The sequence below is a fragment of the Mangifera indica genome, chromosome 8 (genome assembly GCF_011075055.1).
Source record: "Mangifera indica cultivar Alphonso chromosome 8, CATAS_Mindica_2.1, whole genome shotgun sequence".
NCBI lineage: Eukaryota > Viridiplantae > Streptophyta > Magnoliopsida > Sapindales > Anacardiaceae > Mangifera > Mangifera indica.
In genome coordinates, this window is record NC_058144.1 from 6,812,911 (window position 1) to 6,835,250 (window position 22,340).

Here is a 22,340-nt window from a genome sequence, read left to right on the forward strand (position 1 = left end):
ATTTTATAATTATAATTGAGATTTAAAACTAGACTTTTTTTCTGAAAGTTTTAATATTTCATCAATTTTATTATTTTATTATTCTCAAAAAATTAACGACAACTACCTTTAGGGGTGTCAATACAACACCCTCAAGACTTAAAACGACCCTTAGAAATTCACATGACCACCCTCAAGTCCTCCATAGAAAGGGAGTCAATACAACAAAGCTAATATATTTACAATATATATTCACGTTAAGGGGCTCAATTTGTTCATTCTTTATTTAAATAATTAAGTTTACTTTAATTTTTGCGTGGAAAATGCTAGTCTTACCTCATGGTGATTTGAAATTACATCGGTTCATTAGCAAGTGATTGTGGAGTCAACAATTTTAAAATTTTTTGACCATTTAAATATGGGATTGCCTCTAACTCAAATGTGTAAAATGTTTGTAAGGGTGTTGTGGTAATTTTAAATTTAAATTAAGTAGGGGTAGACCAGTATTCAGTTGAGGATGTGGATGTGGTCTTGTTTGAGCCTAGGGATTCGATCCAAATGTGATGACGGAGTCAACCCCATATAGTCGGTCGGCACTGAACCATACTACGTGTCATAAGTCAAATTTCCAAATGAATGGCCAACTGTTGAGTCATCAGAATATGGGCCCTTGGTCCACCAATAACGTTGACTTAGACTACTCTTTTTCCCTGATCCATAGGCGCCGTGCCAATCAGGGCAGTGGCCGTTTTGGGTTGGATTAGAACGCGTCAATCTCCACGCCGTTCTTTTCCTTTCTTTCTACTTCTGCAAGAAAATATTCAGGAAATGAAATGAATCCGTGGGCTCCACCTAAGTTGGTCCCACTGCCATCTTTGTATTTAGGGTAATGTTCTGCCAATATATTTTAATTATATAAATAGAGATATATTTATTATATTATTTATCTATTTTTTATTTAAAATATATATCTATAATTTTATTAATGTATTAATAATTTTTATTTACCATAATATTTGTTATATGTATTTTAATTAAAAAATATTATGGACTTGCAATGATTCAAAAAATCAATCAAATTTGGTTTTTTTTTAAAATTTTTTAACCGTATAAATGAGATTTTTTAGTATGAAATTTAAGAACCAACAAATTTCTAGTGGTCTTGCTTATTGCTTCTCTTTTGAAATAGGAAGAAAATGAAACTGGTAACAACGTATGACAATGAAGTTGGAGTGTCCCATAAAATGATTTATTTGTTTTCCCAAAAATAAAAATAAAAATAAAAATAAAAAGAAATCCCTTCATTTTCTCAGAATAAAAATCTAATATAATATTTAACGGAACAAAACACAACAAAACACTAATTACTACTACTAGTGTTTCTGTTTGGTCTTCTTCCAAAAGTCTCAATCTCCCTTTCTATTGCCGAGTCTATTGCACCTTCTCAAAGATTTGTTTCATTTCTCCTTCTCTTTCTCTACAAACAGTTCTTCATTTATGGCCAAAGGCAGTAGTGGACTTTCTCTTGATTCAGATCCTATTGCAGGTAATAACTTCTTTCTTCATCACCCAACTGTGCTAAATTCTTTTCCTGAAGATCGCCATCATCATAACAGCAAGTGGAAACTCACTTCTCTCATGGATGCCAAGAAATCTCCTCCTTCTATTCCTTCAACTATTCAGTTCCCAGTATGTCTTAATTCTTCTGATTATCAAGAGACTTCTGATAATAAACGAACGGTCATTGATGAGATGGACTTTTTTGCCGACAAAAAACATGATGGCAAGACCATTGCTATGGCCACCACCTTTACTAATAATAACCGTGGTGACAAAGATAACTGCAATGAACCCAGCGGATTAGAACTTAACGTAAATGTAAGTAATTTCCCGTTTAATCATTTTGCTGGCTCTTGTTCTCAGAAAATTTTATTTAATTTGATATTCAATGTTTTTGTAGACCGGTTTGAATCTTCTTACTACTAGTGATCAATCCATGGTAGATGATGGGATATCTTCAAATATGGAAGACAGAAGAGCTAAAAGTGAGGTAAGAAGATGAAAGTTTATGTATGTTTAATTTACTGAGTTACAGCTTTTTTTTTTTTTTTGAGTCCATAACTGATATCATTACTGTACTATTCTGTTTGTCTGTCTTAGCATGCCGTTCTTAAAGCTGAACTTGAACGGTTGAATGCGGAGAATCAACGTTTAAGAGACATGCTAAACCAGGCTACAAGCAATTACAATATTCTGCAGATGCATTTGATAACACTTGGCCAACAGCAAGAAAAAAAATCTGATGAACAAGGGGAAGAAAAGAAACAAATCGGAGGTTTTTTAGCACCTAGGCAGTTTGTCCATCTTGGTTTGGCTACTAATACAGCAGATAACGATGAGCCATCGCATTCTTCATCAGAAGGAAGGAGTGGTGAGCGTGTCGGGTCAGAAAAAAACGAAGAGAATGGTGTTTCATTTGATAATAAACAACTTCTTAGAAGAGATGATAGCCCAGATCAAGGTTATGGGGCTAATAAGGTTCCTAAATTTAATCCTTCTTCCAAAAATGTTGATCAAACTGAGGCTACCATGAGGAAGGCACGCGTATCGGTTAGAGCTAGATCGGAGGCTCCCATGGTACGTGAATTGAATAGAGATAGATTAAGTGATTTGATAACTTTTTCCAGTTGAAGTTGATTAAAATTTGTCGGCTTTTAGATCAATGATGGGTGTCAATGGAGAAAGTATGGACAAAAGATGGCTAAGGGAAACCCTTGTCCTCGAGCATACTATCGATGCACCATGGCAGCCGGTTGTCCAGTTAGAAAACAGGTATGTTTTCTTTTGTCGTATTAGATATGATACCATTATAGTCATTAATTGTCCTTCATCCCAGAATGAAAAACTTTTCTTGAATTCAACTTTCAAGGGGTTTGATAAAATTTCACATTAATCATCAAAAACTGAATGCTTTATTCAGGTACAAAGATGTGCTGATGATCGAGAAATTTTGGTCACCACATATGAAGGTAATCACAGCCATCCCTTGCCACCAGCTGCAATGGCTATGGCATCAACAACATCATCAGCAGCGCGACTGCTACTATCGGGCCCGATGTCAAGTGCTGATGGAATAATGAACCCAAATTTTCTGGCAAGAACTCTCCTCCCATGCTCCTCTAGCATGGCGACAATATCAGCTTCAGCCCCTTTCCCCACTGTGACGTTAGACCTTACACAGACTCCCAACCCCTTACAACTCCAAAGGTCACCAAACCAATTTAATATTCCATTTCCAAACTCACCTCAGAATTTTGCCAATACTCCAGTTGCTTCATTGTTGCCTCAAATATTTGAACAGGCACTTCTTAACCAATCAAAATTTTCTGGCCTACAAATGTCTCAAGATATGGACACTTCTCAATTGGGTCATCAGTCACAACTGCAACCACCAGCATTGCAACAAGGCCAACCTAAGTCATCCTTTACTGATACTGTAACTGCAGCCACCGCGGCCATTGCAGCTGATCCCAACTTCACTGCTGCTGTAGCTGCAGCTATCACATCTATCATTAATGGCGGTGCTCACCCAAACAACATTATCAACAGCAATACAATCCCGGCAAATAGCAATGGCAATTTTACTCCTAGCAACAGCAATAGTAATGGCAAGTTTTCAAGTGAATCGAAGTAAATTAAGTTGCTCTAGACTCTTTATAATTTCTTTTTTATTTTTTCTTTTTTAAATTTTTATTTTTTCCCTTTCTTGGATGGAAGAAACAGAAGTTATATATAGGTCTGTTATTCTTGAATAATTCCGCCATGTAAGTAAATACAAGTAAAAAAATATTGCAGAAAGAAAGATTAAAAAAGTAATGCATATTGGATTATAATTGTATGGTCGAGGAAATGAAAAGAAACTGCTCCATAATTTCTATCCTTTCTGTTTGTATCTTTGTGTAGATTAAGCCAAACCTTATAAAGAAGAATGGAAAGGAACAAAGAAAAAGATAGAGTGAACATCAGATTTATAATTAATGCGTTGGAGTTACGTGTATGATAAGCCAACGAATCCAGAGAGGAAATTAACTCATCCTCTTGAGATACTTAGCCCTTAAGTAGCAGTCCCAAGTGGTTAAAAATGATGGGAATTTTTGTTTGGTAACTAGGAATCTTTCACATTTCTTGAATTTAAAGTTGGATAGGACTCTTCGCACTGTTGCCTGTCGATTAGTTAATACTCCATACTTGTCTCTTTCTTTGCTTGACTTTAGTTTTCAATTTACAGATCATCCAAGTAGAAAAAAATGGTTCAAGCCTCTCATTTCAATCTCTTTTTTTTATCATTATCTTCATTTTGAAAGAGATGCAGCGCCCATTGAAGCATACATAATTTTCTCTTATTCACATTTATTTGTTGAATTTTTTAATCTTATTTCTTATTCATTGAGGTTGATGTAGTATGATATACAAGAAACAGATACATGTATGTCCACATAAAAAAAAAGTGAAACATAGCAAATAATCTCATCAAGTGTTGCTTTCTAGTATTGACTTGCAGATACGACATAGTTTCAATAACATATAGTTTATTGAGGAGTTAAAAAGATTAGTGGAAAAAACTTTAATTAATAGAAAATGATAACAATTTAATCATTTATTTAAATTACGGCTATGTATGTTAATGTTAATCTATCAATAAATTTAATGTAGAATCTGGTCCAGGAGCCCCAATTAATAGGCTGCCGGATTCTTTGAAATTCACCCTCATCTATTATTTTAGGCCAAAAAACCTTTTCCCACCCATGCCAAACTCATACTCTCCAATTTTCAAAAATCTAAACTCTCACCTATGAGTAAAACTCTATTAATGTTAAAGGTAAAATCGTCATTTAACAAAAAAATTCAAAAACTAAAGTTTTATTACATTTTCCCCGTTCACTTTGAAAATCTAACAATTTCCCCTATCCAAAGTTTGAAAAGTAGCAATTTCACCCCCAGAGTTTTGAAACCATCATCAAAGAAGGCGAAGTTCTCCGTCTTCGACCTCGTTGACTCTCCCTTCTAGCTTATTTCCTCTTGTCGACTTGTTTCCACCCATCAACGACAGTGATATCCTTCGACAAAGATGGAATCGTCTTCATTGGAGCGTCTTAGTCTCGGATGAAGACGATTCCATCTTCGTCTGAGACGAAGACACTTTGACGAAGATGATTTCTTCTTTATTGGAGTTAATCGCTTTAATCAATGGGTGGAAGCAAGTTGGCAACGTGAGATAGTTGTGGTGGGAGGACGAATGAGGCCAAAGACGGCGAAGTTTGCCATCTTCGACAATGGTTCCAAATCCTAGGGGTGAAATTACTATTTTTCAAATTTTGAGTGGAGAGAAATGTTATATTTTCAAATTGGGGGGGGGGGATGTGATGAAACTTTATTTTTTAAAATTATTTACTAAATGACCTTTTTACCCTTAATTTTAACTAAAAACTAAGAATTTAACATAATTTTGCTTATGGGTAGGATTTTGAGTTTTTGAAAATTGGAAGGTAGGAATTTGGGTTTACACCTAAACTTGTGCGGGGACAAGTCTTTTGGCCATTATTTTAATCAAAGCTAAAAGTTTTTATTTGTACTTTAAGAATAAAATTATATACACAAATAATTAGTATAATTTTATTTACAATCAATGACATATCATTAAATGAATGAATAATTTTAAATTAGATATCAAACAATATCTAATTATATAATGATATATTATTACTTATGTATATAATTTTATTGGTATTTTAATATGCATTCTACAATATCCAAATTTAGACGCATTTGGGTTGCTTTTCTCCTTTTGCTCCTATTGTCTCATGCTGTGTTTTCTTCACCCCATGATGGTTTGATTCGAATTGGGCTGAAAAAGAAGAAATTGGATTATGTCAACAGGTTTGTTGGACAGAAGGACTCTAAGGAAAGGGTAACAGCAATGGTTCCTGTTAGAAAGTATCATCTCTGTTGTAATCTCAGAGACTCTGACACTGAAATTGTTACACTTATGAACTCTATGGATGCATAATATTTTGGCAATATTGGCATTGGTACTCCTTCCCAAAAATTCACTGTGATATATGACACAGGAAGTTCTAAACTTTGGGTACCCTCTCGTAAGTGTTACTTTTCAGTGAGTCTCTTTAACCTTTTCATTTGAGTTATTCAAGAATCTTTGTTCAGTGGAATTTTTCTGCTGTTGTTTGGATAGAAAAAAAAATATATATATAATTTTCCGTTTTGATGTAGGTTTCTTGTTACTTCCATTCCGACTATAAGTCTATCCAGTCAAGCACCTATGGAAAAAATGGTACGATCCTTATTCCTGGTTCAAGGAATTTGCTCTTTTATTTAGCCCCTTCCCCCTTCACTTTTGTAATAGTCATATTTTTTCTGAAAATTGGGTGTGCTCTAGAAAATCAACCTTGGTCTCTAGATGGGTGCATGGGACAATGTCATAATAGAACACGATAGTTTTCACCTTCTTTGTACAGCTTTAAAAGTAATAATGCCATAATTTATCTATTTATACATTTAAAAGTTCTTAATCATATTTCCCCAGTTATGTAATAATTCAGTTTGTGCATGTTGATGTATATTATTCCTAATATAAAGAAGACTTATAACGTTGTAGACAATCAAATGATATAGACGATATGATCATTAATATATTGCGCATATTAGGCACAAATATCTTGTATTGGTACTGAAGGCAGGACCGTATTCTGCAGATTTGATAGCTATAGAATATGACAAACAAGAAATGGTTAAATCCTTCTCATAAGTATAATTGCTTTCATTACTTAAAATAGATTGCATAATGTGAAAACTGAAAACAAAAGAAATTTATCAGCAGTGTAATTTGGAAAGAAGTTCTTGATTCTCCACAAGTTTCTTTTGTTTTTATATCTGAAAATTGCTAGAGATTATTCATGTTTTCATAATTCCCACAGGGACAACTGCTACAATATGGTAATTTCTGATTTCTTTAGTCAGGATAACGACAAAGTTGGTGATCTCATTGTTTATAATCAGGTAAATTTGGAAAGCTGCAGATCTTTTGGTCATAATTTCAATATACCATTTTGAGTTTGCTAATGATATTCAACTTTTAGGATTTCATTAACGCAACCACAGAAGTTAGCATCACATTCTTGGTAGTCAAGTTTGATGGTATATTTGGGCTTCAATTTCAAGAGATATCAGTTGGATTTGGTGAGTCAGTCCATGCAAGTTGTTCACTCTGTGATTTGCTTAATGAATTGTTAAGTCATACAACGATAGATGTTCATTGAATTTAACTGAATTAAAGTTCTTTTCAACAGAGCTTTTTCTTTCTGGTTTTAAGTTGTATCTGATAATTGTTTTTGGGTTGGACCGTACTATTTTTAAGTTTTTGGATTTCGGCGAATTCTTATAGGTATAATATGGTCAATCAAGGCCTTGTTAAGGAACCGGAATATTGATGCAGAAGGTGGAGAAATTGTTTTTGGTGGGGTTGATTCTAATCATTACAAGGGTGAGCACACATGTTCCCTTGACCCAGAAAGGCTACTGGCAGTTTGAAATTAGTGATGTCCTAATTGATGGGGAAACAACTGGTAATTGTAACTGTTCTTATATTCCTCTATTTTTTCTTCTTTATGTTTTTATAGAAGTGCTCGATATGGTATTGAAAAGATGATCATACCACTTTCAGGATATTTTTCTGATGGTTGTTAGGCCATTGTTGATTCTGGAACCTCTGTATAGGCTGGTCCAACGGTATATATTTTTAACCCTCATCATCTTCATTGGCTGGTCTAATTGTAGGTATATCTAACCACCATATTCTTTGTTTGTTTGTCCAACAGTAGGTATTGTTAACCTCTGTAATCTATTTTTTTTGTTTGTTTAACTTTCGATCAGGCTGTGAAATGATCGTCAATTTTGATATGGAAGGATTTATCAATACTAATATAATGGATTTATGAATTCATCCTTTGTTCTCTTCCGTTTAAGTATGTCACTTAATTGTCAATGAACATATACATAAATCTGAGTTTTGAATTAGCTATGATCTAGCAGTCTTTCCTTCTTTGATAAATACATCAGTTCTTTTTTCCTGTAATGTTGGTACCTGCAGGAATATTGACTGATAGAACATGTTGTGTTTTAAAGTCAGTGTCTGATGTATAAGTCACCTATGTATACACTATTATGCTGTTAAGTACTTAAAAAACCTTTGTGTGTTTTCATAAAATGGAGTTCTGCCTGAGAAGATTGATATCGTTTTGTGACTCTGAATTTTCACTGTCATTACACAAATTAATCTTGCCATTGGAGCTTCCGGTGTTATAAGTCAAGAATGCAAGACAATGGTTGGTCAATATGGAAAAACCACATTGGAAATCTGATAGCTCAGGTAAAACTGATGCTTAGTTTCACTATCCTTTTGCAACCTTTTTAACATGTTACCAATCTTCCATTTAGGAGAAATTTTAGCTGAAATGACATGCTAAGTCCAGTTTGGCTTTATCACTGTTGTTTTATAGACAGCTACAAAATATGTGCTCTCAAATGGGTCATTGCACTTTTGATGACACTCGAAGCGTCATGCTAGTCTCACCCCTACTTTGATTTAGTTGTGATATATTTTTACTCTTGTTTGAGGAATTTTTTATATATATCTGGAAGCTACTATGTTACATCCGTAGTGTAAATTAAATTACATTGTCTATTACAGTATGGGTATTGAGAGTGTGGTAAATAAGAGCACAGAAAGATAATCTGATTATGTGCATGACACTGTGTGCACTGCTTGTGAGATGGCAGTAGTATGGCTGCAGAACCAGCTCAAGAGAAGTAAGATGGAAGAACAAATCTTGGATTACGTAAATCAGGTATGTTAGCCTTCTTATTCACATTCAGGGGAATAGTGGCATTGCTTCAAGCTCATGCCTTAAATTAATTGCAGCTTTGTGGTCAACTGCCGAGTCCCAATGGAGAATCGGCTGTTGAGTATAGCAGTCTATCTTCCATGCCCAATGTGTCATCATTCACCATCGGTGGTAAAGTATTTTACCTTTCACTAGATCAGATATACTGTTGTGCTGATATTTAAGGCACTGGAGTTATAGATTATTGAATAGTCATGATTGCAATGCTACTTATAAGTATATCATCTGTCACTTGGTTATCTGTTGTTAAGCTTATATGTCCAATTTTAATTGCAGATAAAGATCTTGGAATTTATTGGTTTGTTGCTTCTTCTGTGTTCTTGCTTTACATGATGCAATTTTGTAAGATCCTAAGATATGCCCAATCATGTGTATATGACCTATATGTTACATATTTTTTAGTATCTGTAGTTGAGTTTTGACATCATTTACAGCAAGTATATTGATAGACCCCTAATTATCAAGACTTATCAGAGAAGGGGTAAGATGGGAATTACTCCTCCAGTGGCTCAGATTACAACAATTGAAGATAAAGATGACCAAGATAATTCTTACATAGAAGCATATCAAGATAACACAAAGAAGCTGGATAAGACTCATCATCAACAAGGCAACCGGGCTTTAGTAGGGATGCAATCCTGTGAAGAAGGATCATCAAGGAAAAGCGTAAACAATTACTTGGGGTTTGGGGGCTTAGGCCTAGGGACACTGATTGCACTGTTTTGGCAGCACCATTGTATTGGTTATTTGGTTTTCTGGTTCTATCAATAAGCAAGTGTAGTTTGCACATTATCGTTCAATAAACCAGTCTTCATTCATTCATAACTGTTCTGTCCATTACAACCATTACTTAATCGCCATTACACAGCTTTTACAAACACAAAACATATAAATATTCCCATCTCCAGGTATCCAGCAACTGAGAGCAGCCCCAGAATCAGCACAGCCCCTGCACAAAGCATTGCCACCAGTTCAGGTACGCATCATATATATTATTTTGTCTTGAGTAAATGTAAATTAGGACAATGTCAGAGAGCTTGAAACTCCTAATAAAGTGGTCAAAATAGATATATGTGTGCATGCGATTCTGAGGGTTTGAATGTTAATGCTCATAACATAACTACCGGAGCAAGAAAGTGATTTGATTGAGATGGATGACAAGTAGTGGAAATTTATTTTATTTACTGTCACTGCAGTGGTGTATGCAATTCTTCTTTTCACAATGCCAATGGTTTCTTCTTCAATTTAATTCCTTTATTAATTCTTTTGGGTGATAATTTCACTTTTATTGAATTGAAAATGAAAATTTTAAGGTTATATGAGGAGAAATGATGAGGACATAAAATGAGTGTTGTTACTTGGTTTGACGCAGGATATTGGGAGGCATTTTCTTGGGTCACCATCACGCTGTATTTAACCATGGGAACTTACCGTCGGATTTGCTGATGCGGCTTAATGAAATCCATTAGTCTCTTTCCCTTTCCATATCATATCATTTTCATGCTGGTGTGAGATTAAACCCTGTTAAATTATATTCATAATCTTATTAAGGCATGGGGTTAAAAAGATATTCATAATCGTGTCTAAAAACCCGGACGGAGATATCTAGTGTGTGAGACGAAGGTGATAAACAATTACACCGTCTAGACTCTAACTGAACACATAATTTTACATAAATGTATAAACTTAAGAATGATATATATTAGGGAAAAAAGGCAATTTTTCACTCAAGTTTTAGTCTAAATTTAAAATTATAGCTACAACAGATGAAAAACTTAAACATTAACTGTCATCCAAATTTTCGATTAGAAACAAAGATAAAATAGTTATTTTATTCATCAACCTTAAAATCTAAAAAATTTATATTATTTTCTCTAATTAGTTTAGAAAACTTATATTTATCTCCTATGATTAAACTTTAAAATATTTACTTTTTCTCTCTTTTCAGATTTTATCTCTAATGGTTTAGAAAATCGATCGATGATCGGGAAGAAGCGAATGTCTTTTCTGACAAAGGACAATCCTTTGTCATTTAGATCTGGACGATAAACAATTCTTTATTGTCTAGATCTAGACGATGAAACATTGTTTAGATTGGAAAGACTTAATGAAGAATGACGTTTCATCGTCCTTTGCAGTCGAATATAGAAGATATATGAAAAACGTCGACTGTTATTAGAATGATAGTGGCTAGAAAATGAAACAAACCTTAGAAGTGAAATTTGAAAATTTTAAACTTAGAGAATAGATTAAAGTGTTAGGTTTTAAAACTTAAGGGAAGTAGAATAATATATATTTTAAAGTTTTAGAGTTTATAAATAAAATAATAATTTTATCTTAATCTCTAACTAAAAATTTAAACGGTAATTAATTAATAAATAAATATTAAATTTTTTTATTTATTATATATATGAATTTGTGATTACATTCAAATTTGAGTGAGAAATCGTCCTTCTCCAAACTTACTAAATAACAGAGGTCCATGACATGAGTATGACGGCAAAATTTTTGTTCTAGAAGGAATCGAAAAAGAAAGGCGTGTAAAAGCAAATAAACAACAATAATAAAAAGTGTCGCAAGTCAGCAACGGAACGTCAAAGCAAGCACTAATAGGCGGCCAAACGGCAGCCTTATCATTGCAACCCAACGCCACACCTACAATGCTTCTCATCCACTTTTAGGCCAACCCACTCATGCAGTACAATGCTTTCCTACTTCATTCACTCCACTGTTGTTCTCTCTCATTTATTTTTTATTAATTGTTTTTTATTAAAGAAAAAACTTATAATTAAAATATAGGTAGAGTATCATCAATCAAGAATTTTTAATTTCTTTAAAAAATATCCATGTTTTATTTATCATATTATTAATTAATTCCTAGCATATGATATTTATGTTCTATGAGTAACAGGCCCACCATTTCAACAGTTGAAAAAAATTATTAGATTTAGACATATCACATATTATAAAGTCATTATGTATTTAGTTAGAAGAGTACCTAATTTTGGAGTTTTCCAGTACTTGCACTAAAAGCGTGTAAACGTTACCAATTTCGTAGCCACATATATTAATATTACACACAACACAAATATCCGCAGTCCAACACACACCGTTCCGCATGAAAAACGTGCTCACTACGTGTTACCTCATTCTTTCTTACATCCAATAATAGTACACGTGAGTTGCGTGTGAGTAAAGCCTCTTCTCTTCTTAGCTTACATTATAAGCCACGCATGGCATATACGCTAAAGGCGTTAACATTTGGTCCAACTAACTGAACTATGAACAGCATGTGAGCCTAAAAGGGAAACGAGCAGTTACTGTTTCTCAGCTTTGGTTTTATGCATAATCAGTTACACCTTCTTTTGGCTCCTTGTTGATTCCTCCGCACCAACTGCCACTGCACCTCCCCATATGCCTATCTCCGATCGGATTTTGGCAAGTGTCAAGTAATTAGAAGCGTCCATTATGATTAGTTGATTGCTTTGCTTTCCTTGGAGTACAAATTTCACAATTACGCTTTGAAATTTTACAAACCTTTCCTGCCACGACGTTCTAGAAAAAGTCGGCAGGTTTGGTGTGTAGGGGATTAAAATATTCCTAATTCTAGCTTTCCAAAATACTTTGATTAATTTATTTCTAAGTGTAAAATGGCATTCAAAAGGAAATTGGAAATTTCGTACTATAACACAAGTCATAAGATAAAAACGACGTCGAAGGCGCATATCATTTTCCAAATGTGAAAATATCACCAATATTCTTCGTATTTGACTTTTACAAATGATTACAAAGACTTCCACCTCAGTCTTCCAGTACGTTCATAAAATTCAACCCTCAACCACAACAGAATGTATAGAGAAATTTCAACCAATTTCTGGTGGTTCAACCCACCCCATGCTTCGTTCATACTTGAAATTAAATACAAACACAATCCAAAATTTTGATTAACCATCTAATCTACCCATTCCCATTTGTCACCAAACCATAGCAAATTATATCTCATCTCATCTCATCTCCCGTTTCCCTTGGGCCCAGGTCATCACCGACTACAGGTCCAAAGCCAAGTCACCCAACTAACCAATAAAGCTCTCAACTTTACACCAGTTCTCGAATCTGTTATATATATAAATTCTCTGTAATAACAAACTTAATAGACCGACAAACCTCTCTTCTTCATTTTCAGCGCACCAAATGGACTGGACTAGAAGTCACGCCATTGGCCACGGCAACACAGCCACCGTCTCCCTCGCTACTTCTATCTCTTCTGGTGATGTCTTTGCCGTCAAGTCCACCGGGCTTTCCAAATCCGAGTTCTTGCAGAGGGAGCAAAAAATTCTTTCTTCTTTAAATTCTCCCCATATAATTAGCTACAAGGGCTGTGATATTACTAGTGAAAATAGCAAGTTGATTTACAACCTTTTTATGGAGTATGCGACCGGCGGATCGCTTACCGACGCTATTCACCGACACGGTGGCAGGGTAGATGAGTCTATGATCGCGTGCTACACGCGTCAAATATTACAGGGTCTAGAGTATCTACATTCAAATGGGCTGGTACATTGTGACATTAAGGGAAGAAATATTTTGATTTGCAAAGATGGCGCCAAAATTGCAGATTTTGGATGTGCCAAGTGGGAGGCAGAGGAGAGGCAGAGCAGTGGCACGCCGATGTTTATGGCACCTGAGGTGGCGCGTGGGCAACACCAGGGCTTTTGTAGTGATATATGGGCCTTTGGGTGCACTGTTATTGAAATGGCCGGTGGTGGTGCACCCTGGCCTGACGCCACTGACCCATTAACGGTTCTGTATAGGATTGCTTATTCTTCTGAATTACCAGATTTTCCAAGTTTTCTATCAAACCAAGCAAAGGATTTCTTGTCAAAGTGTTTAAGAAGAGAGCCAAAAGAGAGGTGGACAGCTACTCAACTTCTTAAGCATCCTTTTCTTGGAGAATTCACTTCATCTACAATTCAATTTCAAGAATCTAATTCAAGTTCAAATTCTCCAACAAGTGTTCTCGATCAAGGTATATGGAACTCAGTGGAAGAAAGTTTGGGAAATCTGATCCATTCAAGTTCCCAGAACTCGGTTAGTGAGAGAATCAGACGATTGATGTGTTCGGAGGGGCCCAGTTGGGATTGGTATGAGAGTTGGATGACAATTAGAGGGAACAACAATGAGGAAAGCAATGCAATCATGGATGATATTGAAGGCAAAGATGATATGATCAGTGGGTCAGTGTTGAATTCATTTAGTGGTAACTTAGAGGAGCAAGAAAGCTATGTTAAGAGCCCCAAGTTGGATTTCTTAAACAACAATATCAATACCAGAAGTTGTTCTTGTACATATAAAAAAGACTCTGTTGTAAATAGCAGTAACCTCAATTTTCAGAGGGATGAAGATAGGATGTTGTTTTTTACTTCAATCACAAGTTCTTGCTCTTTACTATCATAAATTCACCTCTCTCTTTTTTCCGCATAATACAAGAGTATACATATTTAAGAAGGATTTGAACATTTGGTGGAATTTATGAAAGTGAAAGGCCAGTCCTGCAACCTAATCTTATGTTGAGTTTTAGTGGGTAAAAAGTGGCGCTCATTCATAACTGTCAATCTGGCGGCAACTTGATGTATTAATTCTCCTGTATATATGGTAGTTAAGCTTGGTTAATCCCATCTGCTATGTTCAATTATAAAAGCAAAAGCCGTCCAAGTCCAACCCAACTCCTTTGGTTCTCCATTAATTGTCAAAAGTTAAATTAAATCTCGTGTGCATGAGGCAGATGAATCATGAATTCACTTAAACTGTGCCCAGCTGCTACATTAGTTAGGTAGGCTCTTGTCTTTCTTGCCAACTATAAGTTTCTTGCCGACTCTGCACATATAAAATATATTATATATACAAGTAGGTTTCTTTCAAGTCATTGTTTTGACATTTACACGCGTTTGTGATTAATCCTATACAAGCACAATAAGAAATTCAGACTGCAAATTTTAAAATCCCACTTGAGAAAGCTGATCTGTTTAAATTTGGGGGCTGGAATTGGTCCAGGTGGATAGTCTGAAACTTCAATTTCTTTATCCATTTTTTCGTTTGGATAAGCCTTGGAAGTTTCCATTCGCTTCTTCGAATCGAATAAACAAATGGCAGGTAAAGTGAAGTTGTTTCTTTCAAGTCGATAAACGTTTACGTCCATATCTGTATGTAGCTCCTCTCCTTGCTTATATGGGCTTTGACGGAACTGGATCAGGCCCATAGCTGCATAACTATTTGCTCTTGGTATCTCTAATTTCTCAAAGATGAAGATGCCGAAGGGAGGTCACAACCGGAGGGAGGCCGGTGGTAGAGAAAGAGAAATTATGGTCGAATTTAATTATTGGAGAATGATAAATTGAAAATGAAATTTTGGAAAAAGAATATAATTTTTCAAAATTTAATCTTAGAAAAACTGATAATTTTTAAACTAACAAAATAGATAAAATATTATTATTTTTAATATATTATTAATTAAATAATTTTTTTATAATTATTAATTTAATAGTTGGTGAATAAAAATTTAAATTTTTAGTACTTAGACAGCTTCAGCGGTTCAAGACACGCTTGGTGGAAATGTCTTTTGGCCCCAAAACTTTTTTTTTTTTTCGGTTAAAGGATGGCGCCACGACTAAAATTCGTTATTTTCGGTGTCCACTTATTTCTACAGTTACAAGATTAGAGCAACCTCTCTTCACGATCAAACAAAGCATTCCAAAAATCAACCGATATATTAAAAAAGGAAACCAAAATCAAATAATTGCTTTTCTCCAGCAAAAAATGCCCACTCAAGCGCTTACTCTTAACCAGTTTCCCAATTCTTTCCCGCATTGTCGACGACAAAACCCCCTTCTTGCCACGTCTTCCATTTCTTTAAACGGTGAGTTCTGAATTCAGTGCCTGATGTGATGATTTCAGCGTTTTCTTTGAGTAATTTTGCTCTTTTAAATTTTATTTTTAGTTTCTCGATCGAATGAAACTATGAACATGCGTTTGTCACGTGAGCGGAAGAGGAGTTCTATGATGTCCTTTTCAGCTGAGGAGAGCTCCAGTTTCAGTGTCGAACAAAAGAGGTTCCCATCTCTAATGATTATTATTTTTTTAATTAGATATATTTTTTTTTGTGCTTACATAAGTTGGGATTTATTAATTTTAGAAATGTGGTGGAACATATATGTCTACTCAAAGCAAAGAAAGATTTATCTGATGAAGAAGAGAACGATATGCTTGATTATCTTTATACATCTCAATATCAAATGGCTGGTATTGTTGCAGTCTCTCTGGGTAAGCTACCTTGTTGCTAGATTTAACTTAAAAGAGCTTTGGAGTTATATAATTGTCAAATGTGCACTAATGTGTACATCCACTTGCCTATGTATATTTTTGTTGAAGCATTTTGTATGATATGTTTTAATTTTATTCCTGTAGGTCGCATCTCTAATAAAAATGCTGAAAATTATACTCATGCTGTCTTCATGCGCTTTCAGAGAAAGGAAGGCCTAATGAAGTTCTATGACAATTCTTTTTACTTGAGAGTTCTCAAGGAGCATGTAAACCCTTACTGCCATGTATGCCCTGACATGTAAACACCATAACTCCATAGCCTGAAATCATTAATTTTTTTTCAATTTTCTATTGAAATAACTCATTGTTCATGATTTTATTTATGCGCTGCTTTTGGATTCATTTTTGCTGCATATTTTACAGGGAATGATTAACGTGGATTTTGAATCGGAAGTTGAAGATGATATCCTTCCTATATTTCGTAAAGGAGAGGTTAAGAGCTACAATAGATTTTTGATACAGTAGAAACTGGATAAATGACATTGTGTTCAGTAAAAACCTATTTATACTTCAATGAGAATTCTTTTGGTCCTTTTATCTCCACATTGTTAACTTCAGGATATTCTATGAGTAGGTGCTGCTTATGAAAACATAGAAATATCTTACATTTTTGGAAAAGGACTATAGTTTCTCTCATAGCCATGTAAAATTCTCCAAAAACCAGTTGCTCCGTCACGCTTTTGTTCAAATGAAGTACATTTCTTGTGGCTAGTAACCAGTTGTGATGGTAATTCTGAAATAAGTTAATTCTTTTTTGTATCAGGATTTCAACTTTGGTGTAGAGTTTGTGCTTCTACTAGCATTTGCTGAGAGTGCATTTGGTGGTCCTGTAGAAGAGGCATTGACATCACTTGAAAAATTGACTGCTGATTTGCCATCTCTAATTGTCCAAACTACTCAGGGTGAGTACAATATGAGGAATGTGCAAGTTGATTTATGCAGTCATGAAATTTGCATGCTATATGTGGTGATAATCCTCGTGTTTCTGTTGGTCAACCAGAAAGTCCATTCAAGTTTCAATCATGCATACACAATAGATACCTCAGCTTGGATTAATTAAGTTTTTTTCTCATACAGTCAATTAAATATTATATCATTATATGTGTGATATTGTAATTGCATATCATTTCTCATTAATTGTTAATTTATGTTGTCAGGTTCAAATATTAATCCTAGCAGAGAGGAATACACACATGGAGTAGTAATACGGTTTCGATCACGTCAGTTATGTTCATGTTATGTAAAATATTGATTATATGGTGCATTCTGTTGATTGTTATTTACTGGTATGTTATGCAGTTGAAGCTTTTGAGATATTTTCGAGCAGCTCAGAATACAAAGAAGTAAGGAAACTGGCTTAGATTATGCTTATATGGGGCTTTTCTTAAAACACTGTGTTACCAATACTTTGCTACAAAGGTTTCTGGTGCAAATTCTTAAATTCTGGCTCTCAAAAGTTGTTCCTGTCAAAACTGATGTGACAACTCAAAATTATTTTGAAATTTTGAGATTTAAGTTGTGATTGGCTTTGAATTTATGAAATTCGAAAGGTTTCGAATTTCATAAAAAGGAAAAAAACAAAATGTGTGTGTATAATGAATTTAACTTTTCTTTTGGTCATCGCACTAGCTGTTGCACCTTTATCAAGAGGGCAGATAAAATGATAGAAGTCTGAATTATCTCAAACTTTGAAATAACAGATATGGAGCACCAAATTTGAACCGATTGTCAGGAAAAAGCTTCCCATTCATTTCTCTGTTGATCCAGTGGGTAAAGAGATTATGTAGCAAGGATCCATTGTTTTTGCAGTTTATTTTCCTGCTCAAATAAGCTGAGGAATTACGGAAAGATACATGCATCTTGTATGATTCAACAAATGCTTGCAGCAGTAGAAAACAGTTCCGATTCAGTGGCCTTCAGCTTTATGGGATCAAGTGCATAGGTTAGAAAATTCTTCCTTTTTCTCAGAACTAACCAGCACTTCGTCTTGTATATCTTGTACACTTTTCTGGATATATACAGACATTGTGAGTTGCAGCAGAAGGCTTTGTATATGGCTATAACATCCTTGTTCATATTGTTGGTTTCTTTTCTACTAATAAAATACTATTATCTTTTCCTATAGCAGCTCCCTTCAACAATTCATGTTAACATCAGAATATTTATGTTTGGCTGTAAGTGGGTTCTATGGATATTGCGAGTCTGACTTCCTTTTCTAGTTAAAAATGTTTAAAATTCCTTTTGTGATGTCACAAGGGAACTAGTACTTAATCCATCCCTCCTGCAAAAATCCTGGTGGAAACACAATTTCTTGTGGATAATTCAATTTCTAGGATGCACCTTGCAGGAAGAAAGCACATCCCCTGTCCTAACTCCATGCCCCTCTTTGCCCTCCTCGAAGTCATCAGACCACATCCATCCCTCTTTTCAGTAAGATATCCAGATCATGCAACAAACGGTAGCAAAGCTTCTGATTTCAAAGATCCATTTAGTATCAGTTTGAACTTTGATCTGTCCATTTATGAAGTGTACGTACGACTTGTAGAGTTAAAAAATGTTTGCTTAACTTGATTTTCCTTTCAGACTAGGCTATTTCTCAGCTGAAGAGGAATATGATAATGCATGTATAGATCAAAATTATGCATGTGTTGAGCTCATTGTGTTTCTATTCTTTATTTAATCAGAGAATTTATGTCCTGAATTGTTCAAATTTCTAATTGATTGACCGATTATAGAGAATTATGCTATAAATTTCTAACTCTGTATACAGAGTAAAAGGTCAAGAATTGGGTTTGGTCCTCCTCGAAGAAACTCCATAAATTAGATTGGCAGCATTTATGGAGGTTTACCATGGAAATTGGGAACTGGAATTTGTTTTCACAGCCGGTCTCGGATTATTCACTTTTCAAATACTGTGGATATAGCGGGAACTCAAGAGCTGGTTCCAATGAGTATATGATGATCAACATGAAAAATAGCAGACCAAAAGTTCTTGGAGTAGCCATACTTAAATGTTTAACATGTATGAAATATTGGCTCATATCCTGTGATTTACAATGTACAAATAATTTTATCAAAAGCATGTGGTCATTGAAGACAGAAATGTCCTTGACGGCAGCTGATGAAAAGTATAACTGTACCAGAATCACTGACCATTTGTACTGTCTGTGTGGCCCTGTAAGTACAAAGTAATATTGGTTTCCTTAAGCTGCTGCTGACCATTTATTGCATAAGAACAAGAAGGCTTGTACGAAGCTCTGCGATATGAATTACTTCCTTCATTGAGCTCACTCATTACCTCTATTAACACACACCAAACATCACCCATTAACATCATCCAGATTTGGAGAAGGGAATGGGTAGAGAGCTAGGTAGCACGGAAACGGAAACGTCGAAACGTCGAAACGTGGAAACGTATTTTCTTAAAAAAATAAGAAACGAAACGTGGGGAAACGTGTAAATATAAAAAAATATAGGGTTTGTTTTTAAATATAAATTTTTTATAAAAAATACAATAAAACGCACACTTCCTTTAGGTCGTTCGTCCTGATGTCACAGCCAAACAGTTCCAGTCCCAGCAGTTTCCGTTCCTGGAAAACTCTGTGACATCAGGACCCAGTTCCAGAAAACTCTGTGACATCAGGACGAACCGGCCCAGAGGAACGCACACTTTTTTCACAGAGTTTTCTTTCTTCCAGCCACTGTTTAGAGAGGAAGAAGACGCCCAGGAGATTGACAGCAAAGAAGAGAAGACGCCCAGAAGACTATTCAGCATAGGAAACTATTTTTGTTATTTATTTTCAGAATCATATGAAATTTACCCAATTCCATATTTGCTTCTTGTGCCTCAAAAGTTTTTGCTTGTGTTTCCTTTTTCAATCAATCAGAAAAGGAAGATTGAGCAGTGGCTTTGGATGAAAGGGGAGTTACTAATAATTCTTGGGGGAAGGTAAGTGTACCAAGAAGTAAGAAGCCCGCCTCAGAATCTTCCTTCCGGTGGGCACTTGGCCCCTAAAAATAATAAAAGGCTTAAATCAGCAGACAGGTGTTTCAAAACAAGAAGACAAAAATTCTTCTCTTTTCTGCAATGGAAAAAAACGGAGCATAGGAAACTGTTTCTAGTAAAGAAACGCGTTTCCTTTCTATCTAAAATTACCGAAACGGCCCCGAAACGTTTCGTACCAGTTTCGGGCCGTTTCGGAAACCGAAACGTTTCGGATTCATGGAAAAGCACACTGCTGTGCGTTTCCGTGCTTCTTAGGTAGAGAGTGAGGAGAAAAAGGGAGAAGAAAAAAGTAATAGTTATATAATTAGTGGATGAAAAAATATTCAAAGACGTAGGACTAGAATCATCAGTCATAACCCAGTTGATTTTGAGTGCGTTGTTTCGCTACTCTACCTCCTCTTCGCGGTGGACTTTCCAGAACGCCACAGTGGACTCGTTTGGCGCGTGTCGTGTCTCTATGTAATTCGACCATGGTTAAACCAAAATCAAAACCAACCAAAAATACGAAAATCTAAGAAACCAAAAGGACGAGAAAGTTTTTTCTTCTGTAATCGTCTGTTTGTAGTTTCAATTCTATCTCTAAATCTTAGCTCAAATGGGTTGCAGTTCTTTCTTGCTTTGAAGAAATGATTTGGGGAATTGTTCACCGGAAAATTACTTGGGTATCATTTTCTCTTCCTCTCTTTCCATTTTTTCTGGAATAAGGAGCTGCTTAATTTCTAGTAAAGATGTGTATTATGTTGAAATTAACAGACTCGGGTGATTGGACAGACAGTCATTCTCAACGATTAGAACAACATGTTACATAACATAACCGCACGAAAAGAGGTGTTCAAAGTTTCACTATTTGTTGTTCATTTAATTTAGAATTGAAACTTGGATGTTTATTAATAAATATGAAAATTATTGAATATTAATTATTTTTATATTTAATAAAAATAAATAATTATTACAATTAATTGAAAGTAATAAAATAATACTAAAATATAATTTTAATCAAATGTCCTTAAGTTAAGATTTTTAAAAAAAAAAAAATTAATAAATAAAAAAAAAATTATAATAAAATCAATATTATAATGATAATCTTTTAATTCTTAAAGTGAAAGTAATAATAAAATTATCATAATTTTTATTATTGATAAACTAACTAAAATAATACAAGTAATAAAAGATAAATTACCAATATAATTTTTCTCCCCCGCAAACCAAACAACCCTTAAAGGGAATATATGTAAATACATGTTAAACTGAATTCCAAACATCAAATACATTTTTATGCAAGAATTCTTGTAACCTTATACAGTCACAAACTAAGAAAATTGAGGTTTAAGGGAGAAATCTTCTCGTGATGAATATAAAACATCCCTACTAACGATAATTATTCCAAATAACAAATAATAATTATTATAATAATGGGAAAGGTAGGATATAAAAGACAATATAGGAAATTTTGAAGTTTAAGGGGGAACTCTTGTGGTAATGAACTCACAGTTCTATCAAGGACACTCTCATATTGACCCTTATGCTCTCACTTTACATTTTCCTATCACAAAATAGCACAATCTGAAGGGTTGAAGGGATATCTTCTCTTCTCCTCTCTCCTCCTGACCTTATATGCAAGAGCACACAGTACCATTATTGGGCATACTACCAAGAGAAGTACTAGGATGAAAAACTCATCAGTACCAACTCAGTGCTCCCTCTTTTTGCTTATCATTGATCACAGTTCTGTGCAACCGAATTGATATTCATGGTTTTGTCAATGAATACCATCAATTAAGGAGTGGCATCAATGAATGCTAGAGGGCTTACCCAAAAAAAAAAAAAAATGAATGCTGGAGGGAATGCATACATGGGAAAGGTCCCAGCTGCAACTCCTGCTTGGAAGCACCAGTTTATCGTATGCATGGTTTGAGATCAGTGGAGACAAATAACTGATAATTAATGCAAACTATTAACACACACATTCATGGTTTGAAGGTAATTCCATATATCAGGGC

The 22,340-nt window shown here is 34.8% G+C and overlaps 4 protein-coding genes and 1 long non-coding RNA gene across 9 annotated transcripts; all 5 read left to right on the forward strand.

Annotated features, from left to right (window-relative positions):
• Positions 1-1,338: 1,338 nt before the first annotated feature.
• LOC123222765 (probable WRKY transcription factor 31) lies at positions 1,339-3,919 on the forward strand. Of its 2 annotated transcripts, XM_044645711.1 has the most exons (6): positions 1,340-1,525; positions 1,596-1,857; positions 1,940-2,029; positions 2,140-2,616; positions 2,698-2,811; positions 2,960-3,919. In XM_044645711.1, the coding sequence occupies exons 2-6, from the start codon at positions 1,618-1,620 to the stop codon at positions 3,671-3,673; spliced, it is 1,635 nt and encodes a 544-aa protein (XP_044501646.1). In that variant the 5' UTR covers positions 1,340-1,525; positions 1,596-1,617; the 3' UTR covers positions 3,674-3,919. The 2 variants fall into 2 exon arrangements, with proteins under 2 accessions (XP_044501645.1, XP_044501646.1); XM_044645710.1 differs by having other exon boundaries at positions 1,339-1,857.
• Positions 3,920-5,922: 2,003 nt separating this feature from the next.
• LOC123223108 lies at positions 5,923-7,230 on the forward strand. The gene is made up of 4 exons (XR_006503755.1): positions 5,923-6,134; positions 6,268-6,328; positions 6,972-7,053; positions 7,134-7,230. It is a non-coding gene; the product is annotated as an uncharacterized LOC123223108 (long non-coding RNA).
• Positions 7,231-7,443: 213 nt separating this feature from the next.
• On the forward strand, positions 7,444-10,432 carry LOC123223107 (phytepsin-like). 2 transcript variants are annotated; one of them, XM_044646183.1, is made up of 6 exons: positions 7,444-7,619; positions 7,718-7,782; positions 8,744-8,900; positions 8,975-9,068; positions 9,866-9,933; positions 10,330-10,432. In XM_044646183.1, exons 3-6 carry the CDS (start codon positions 8,826-8,828, stop codon positions 10,372-10,374), a joined length of 282 nt encoding a protein of 93 aa, XP_044502118.1. In that variant the 5' UTR covers positions 7,444-7,619; positions 7,718-7,782; positions 8,744-8,825; the 3' UTR covers positions 10,375-10,432. The 2 variants fall into 2 exon arrangements, 1 of the variants encoding a protein (XP_044502118.1); XR_006503754.1 differs by having other exon boundaries at positions 8,975-9,299; positions 9,392-9,933.
• Positions 10,433-12,687: 2,255 nt separating this feature from the next.
• On the forward strand, positions 12,688-14,680 carry LOC123222484 (mitogen-activated protein kinase kinase kinase 18-like). The gene has a single exon (XM_044645284.1). It carries the CDS (start codon positions 13,149-13,151, stop codon positions 14,409-14,411), a length of 1,263 nt encoding a protein of 420 aa, XP_044501219.1. The 5' UTR covers positions 12,688-13,148; the 3' UTR covers positions 14,412-14,680.
• An 885-nt stretch (positions 14,681-15,565) lies between these two features.
• On the forward strand, positions 15,566-19,541 carry LOC123222842. 3 transcript variants are annotated; one of them, XR_006503722.1, is made up of 10 exons: positions 15,566-15,870; positions 15,952-16,063; positions 16,147-16,274; positions 16,419-16,558; positions 16,698-16,766; positions 17,098-17,236; positions 17,492-17,554; positions 17,634-17,677; positions 18,035-18,276; positions 19,105-19,541. XR_006503722.1 is itself a non-coding variant. In XM_044645821.1 (9 exons), the coding sequence occupies exons 1-9, from the start codon at positions 15,567-15,569 to the stop codon at positions 18,119-18,121; spliced, it is 1,086 nt and encodes a 361-aa protein (XP_044501756.1). In that variant the 5' UTR covers position 15,566; the 3' UTR covers positions 18,122-18,458. The 3 variants fall into 3 exon arrangements, 2 of the variants coding, with proteins under 2 accessions (XP_044501756.1, XP_044501757.1); XM_044645821.1 differs by lacking the exon at positions 19,105-19,541 and having other exon boundaries at positions 18,035-18,458; XM_044645822.1 differs by lacking the exons at positions 16,698-16,766; positions 19,105-19,541 and having other exon boundaries at positions 18,035-18,458.
• Positions 19,542-22,340: the final 2,799 nt, after the last annotated feature.

Coding starts and splice junctions, on each gene's coding strand:
- LOC123222765 (XM_044645710.1), top strand. CDS start 1,477: ATGGCCAAAGGCAGTAGTGGACTTTCTCTTGATTCAGATCCTATTGCA. Junction 2,617..2,697: donor CTAGATCGGAGGCTCCCATG/GTACGTGAATTG, acceptor GTCGGCTTTTAG/ATCAATGATGGGTGTCAATG. Junction 2,812..2,959: donor GTTGTCCAGTTAGAAAACAG/GTATGTTTTCTT, acceptor TGCTTTATTCAG/GTACAAAGATGTGCTGATGA.
- LOC123223107 (XM_044646183.1), top strand. CDS start 8,826: ATGGCAGTAGTATGGCTGCAGAACCAGCTCAAGAGAAGTAAGATGGAA. Junction 9,069..9,865: donor GTCATCATTCACCATCGGTG/GTAAAGTATTTT, acceptor TCCCATCTCCAG/GTATCCAGCAACTGAGAGCA. Junction 9,934..10,329: donor AAGCATTGCCACCAGTTCAG/GTACGCATCATA, acceptor GGTTTGACGCAG/GATATTGGGAGGCATTTTCT.
- LOC123222484 (XM_044645284.1), top strand. CDS start 13,149: ATGGACTGGACTAGAAGTCACGCCATTGGCCACGGCAACACAGCCACC.
- LOC123222842 (XM_044645821.1), top strand. CDS start 15,567: ATGTCTTTTGGCCCCAAAACTTTTTTTTTTTTTCGGTTAAAGGATGGC. Junction 15,871..15,951: donor GTCTTCCATTTCTTTAAACG/GTGAGTTCTGAA, acceptor TTTTATTTTTAG/TTTCTCGATCGAATGAAACT. Junction 17,555..17,633: donor AGTAATACGGTTTCGATCAC/GTCAGTTATGTT, acceptor TATGTTATGCAG/TTGAAGCTTTTGAGATATTT.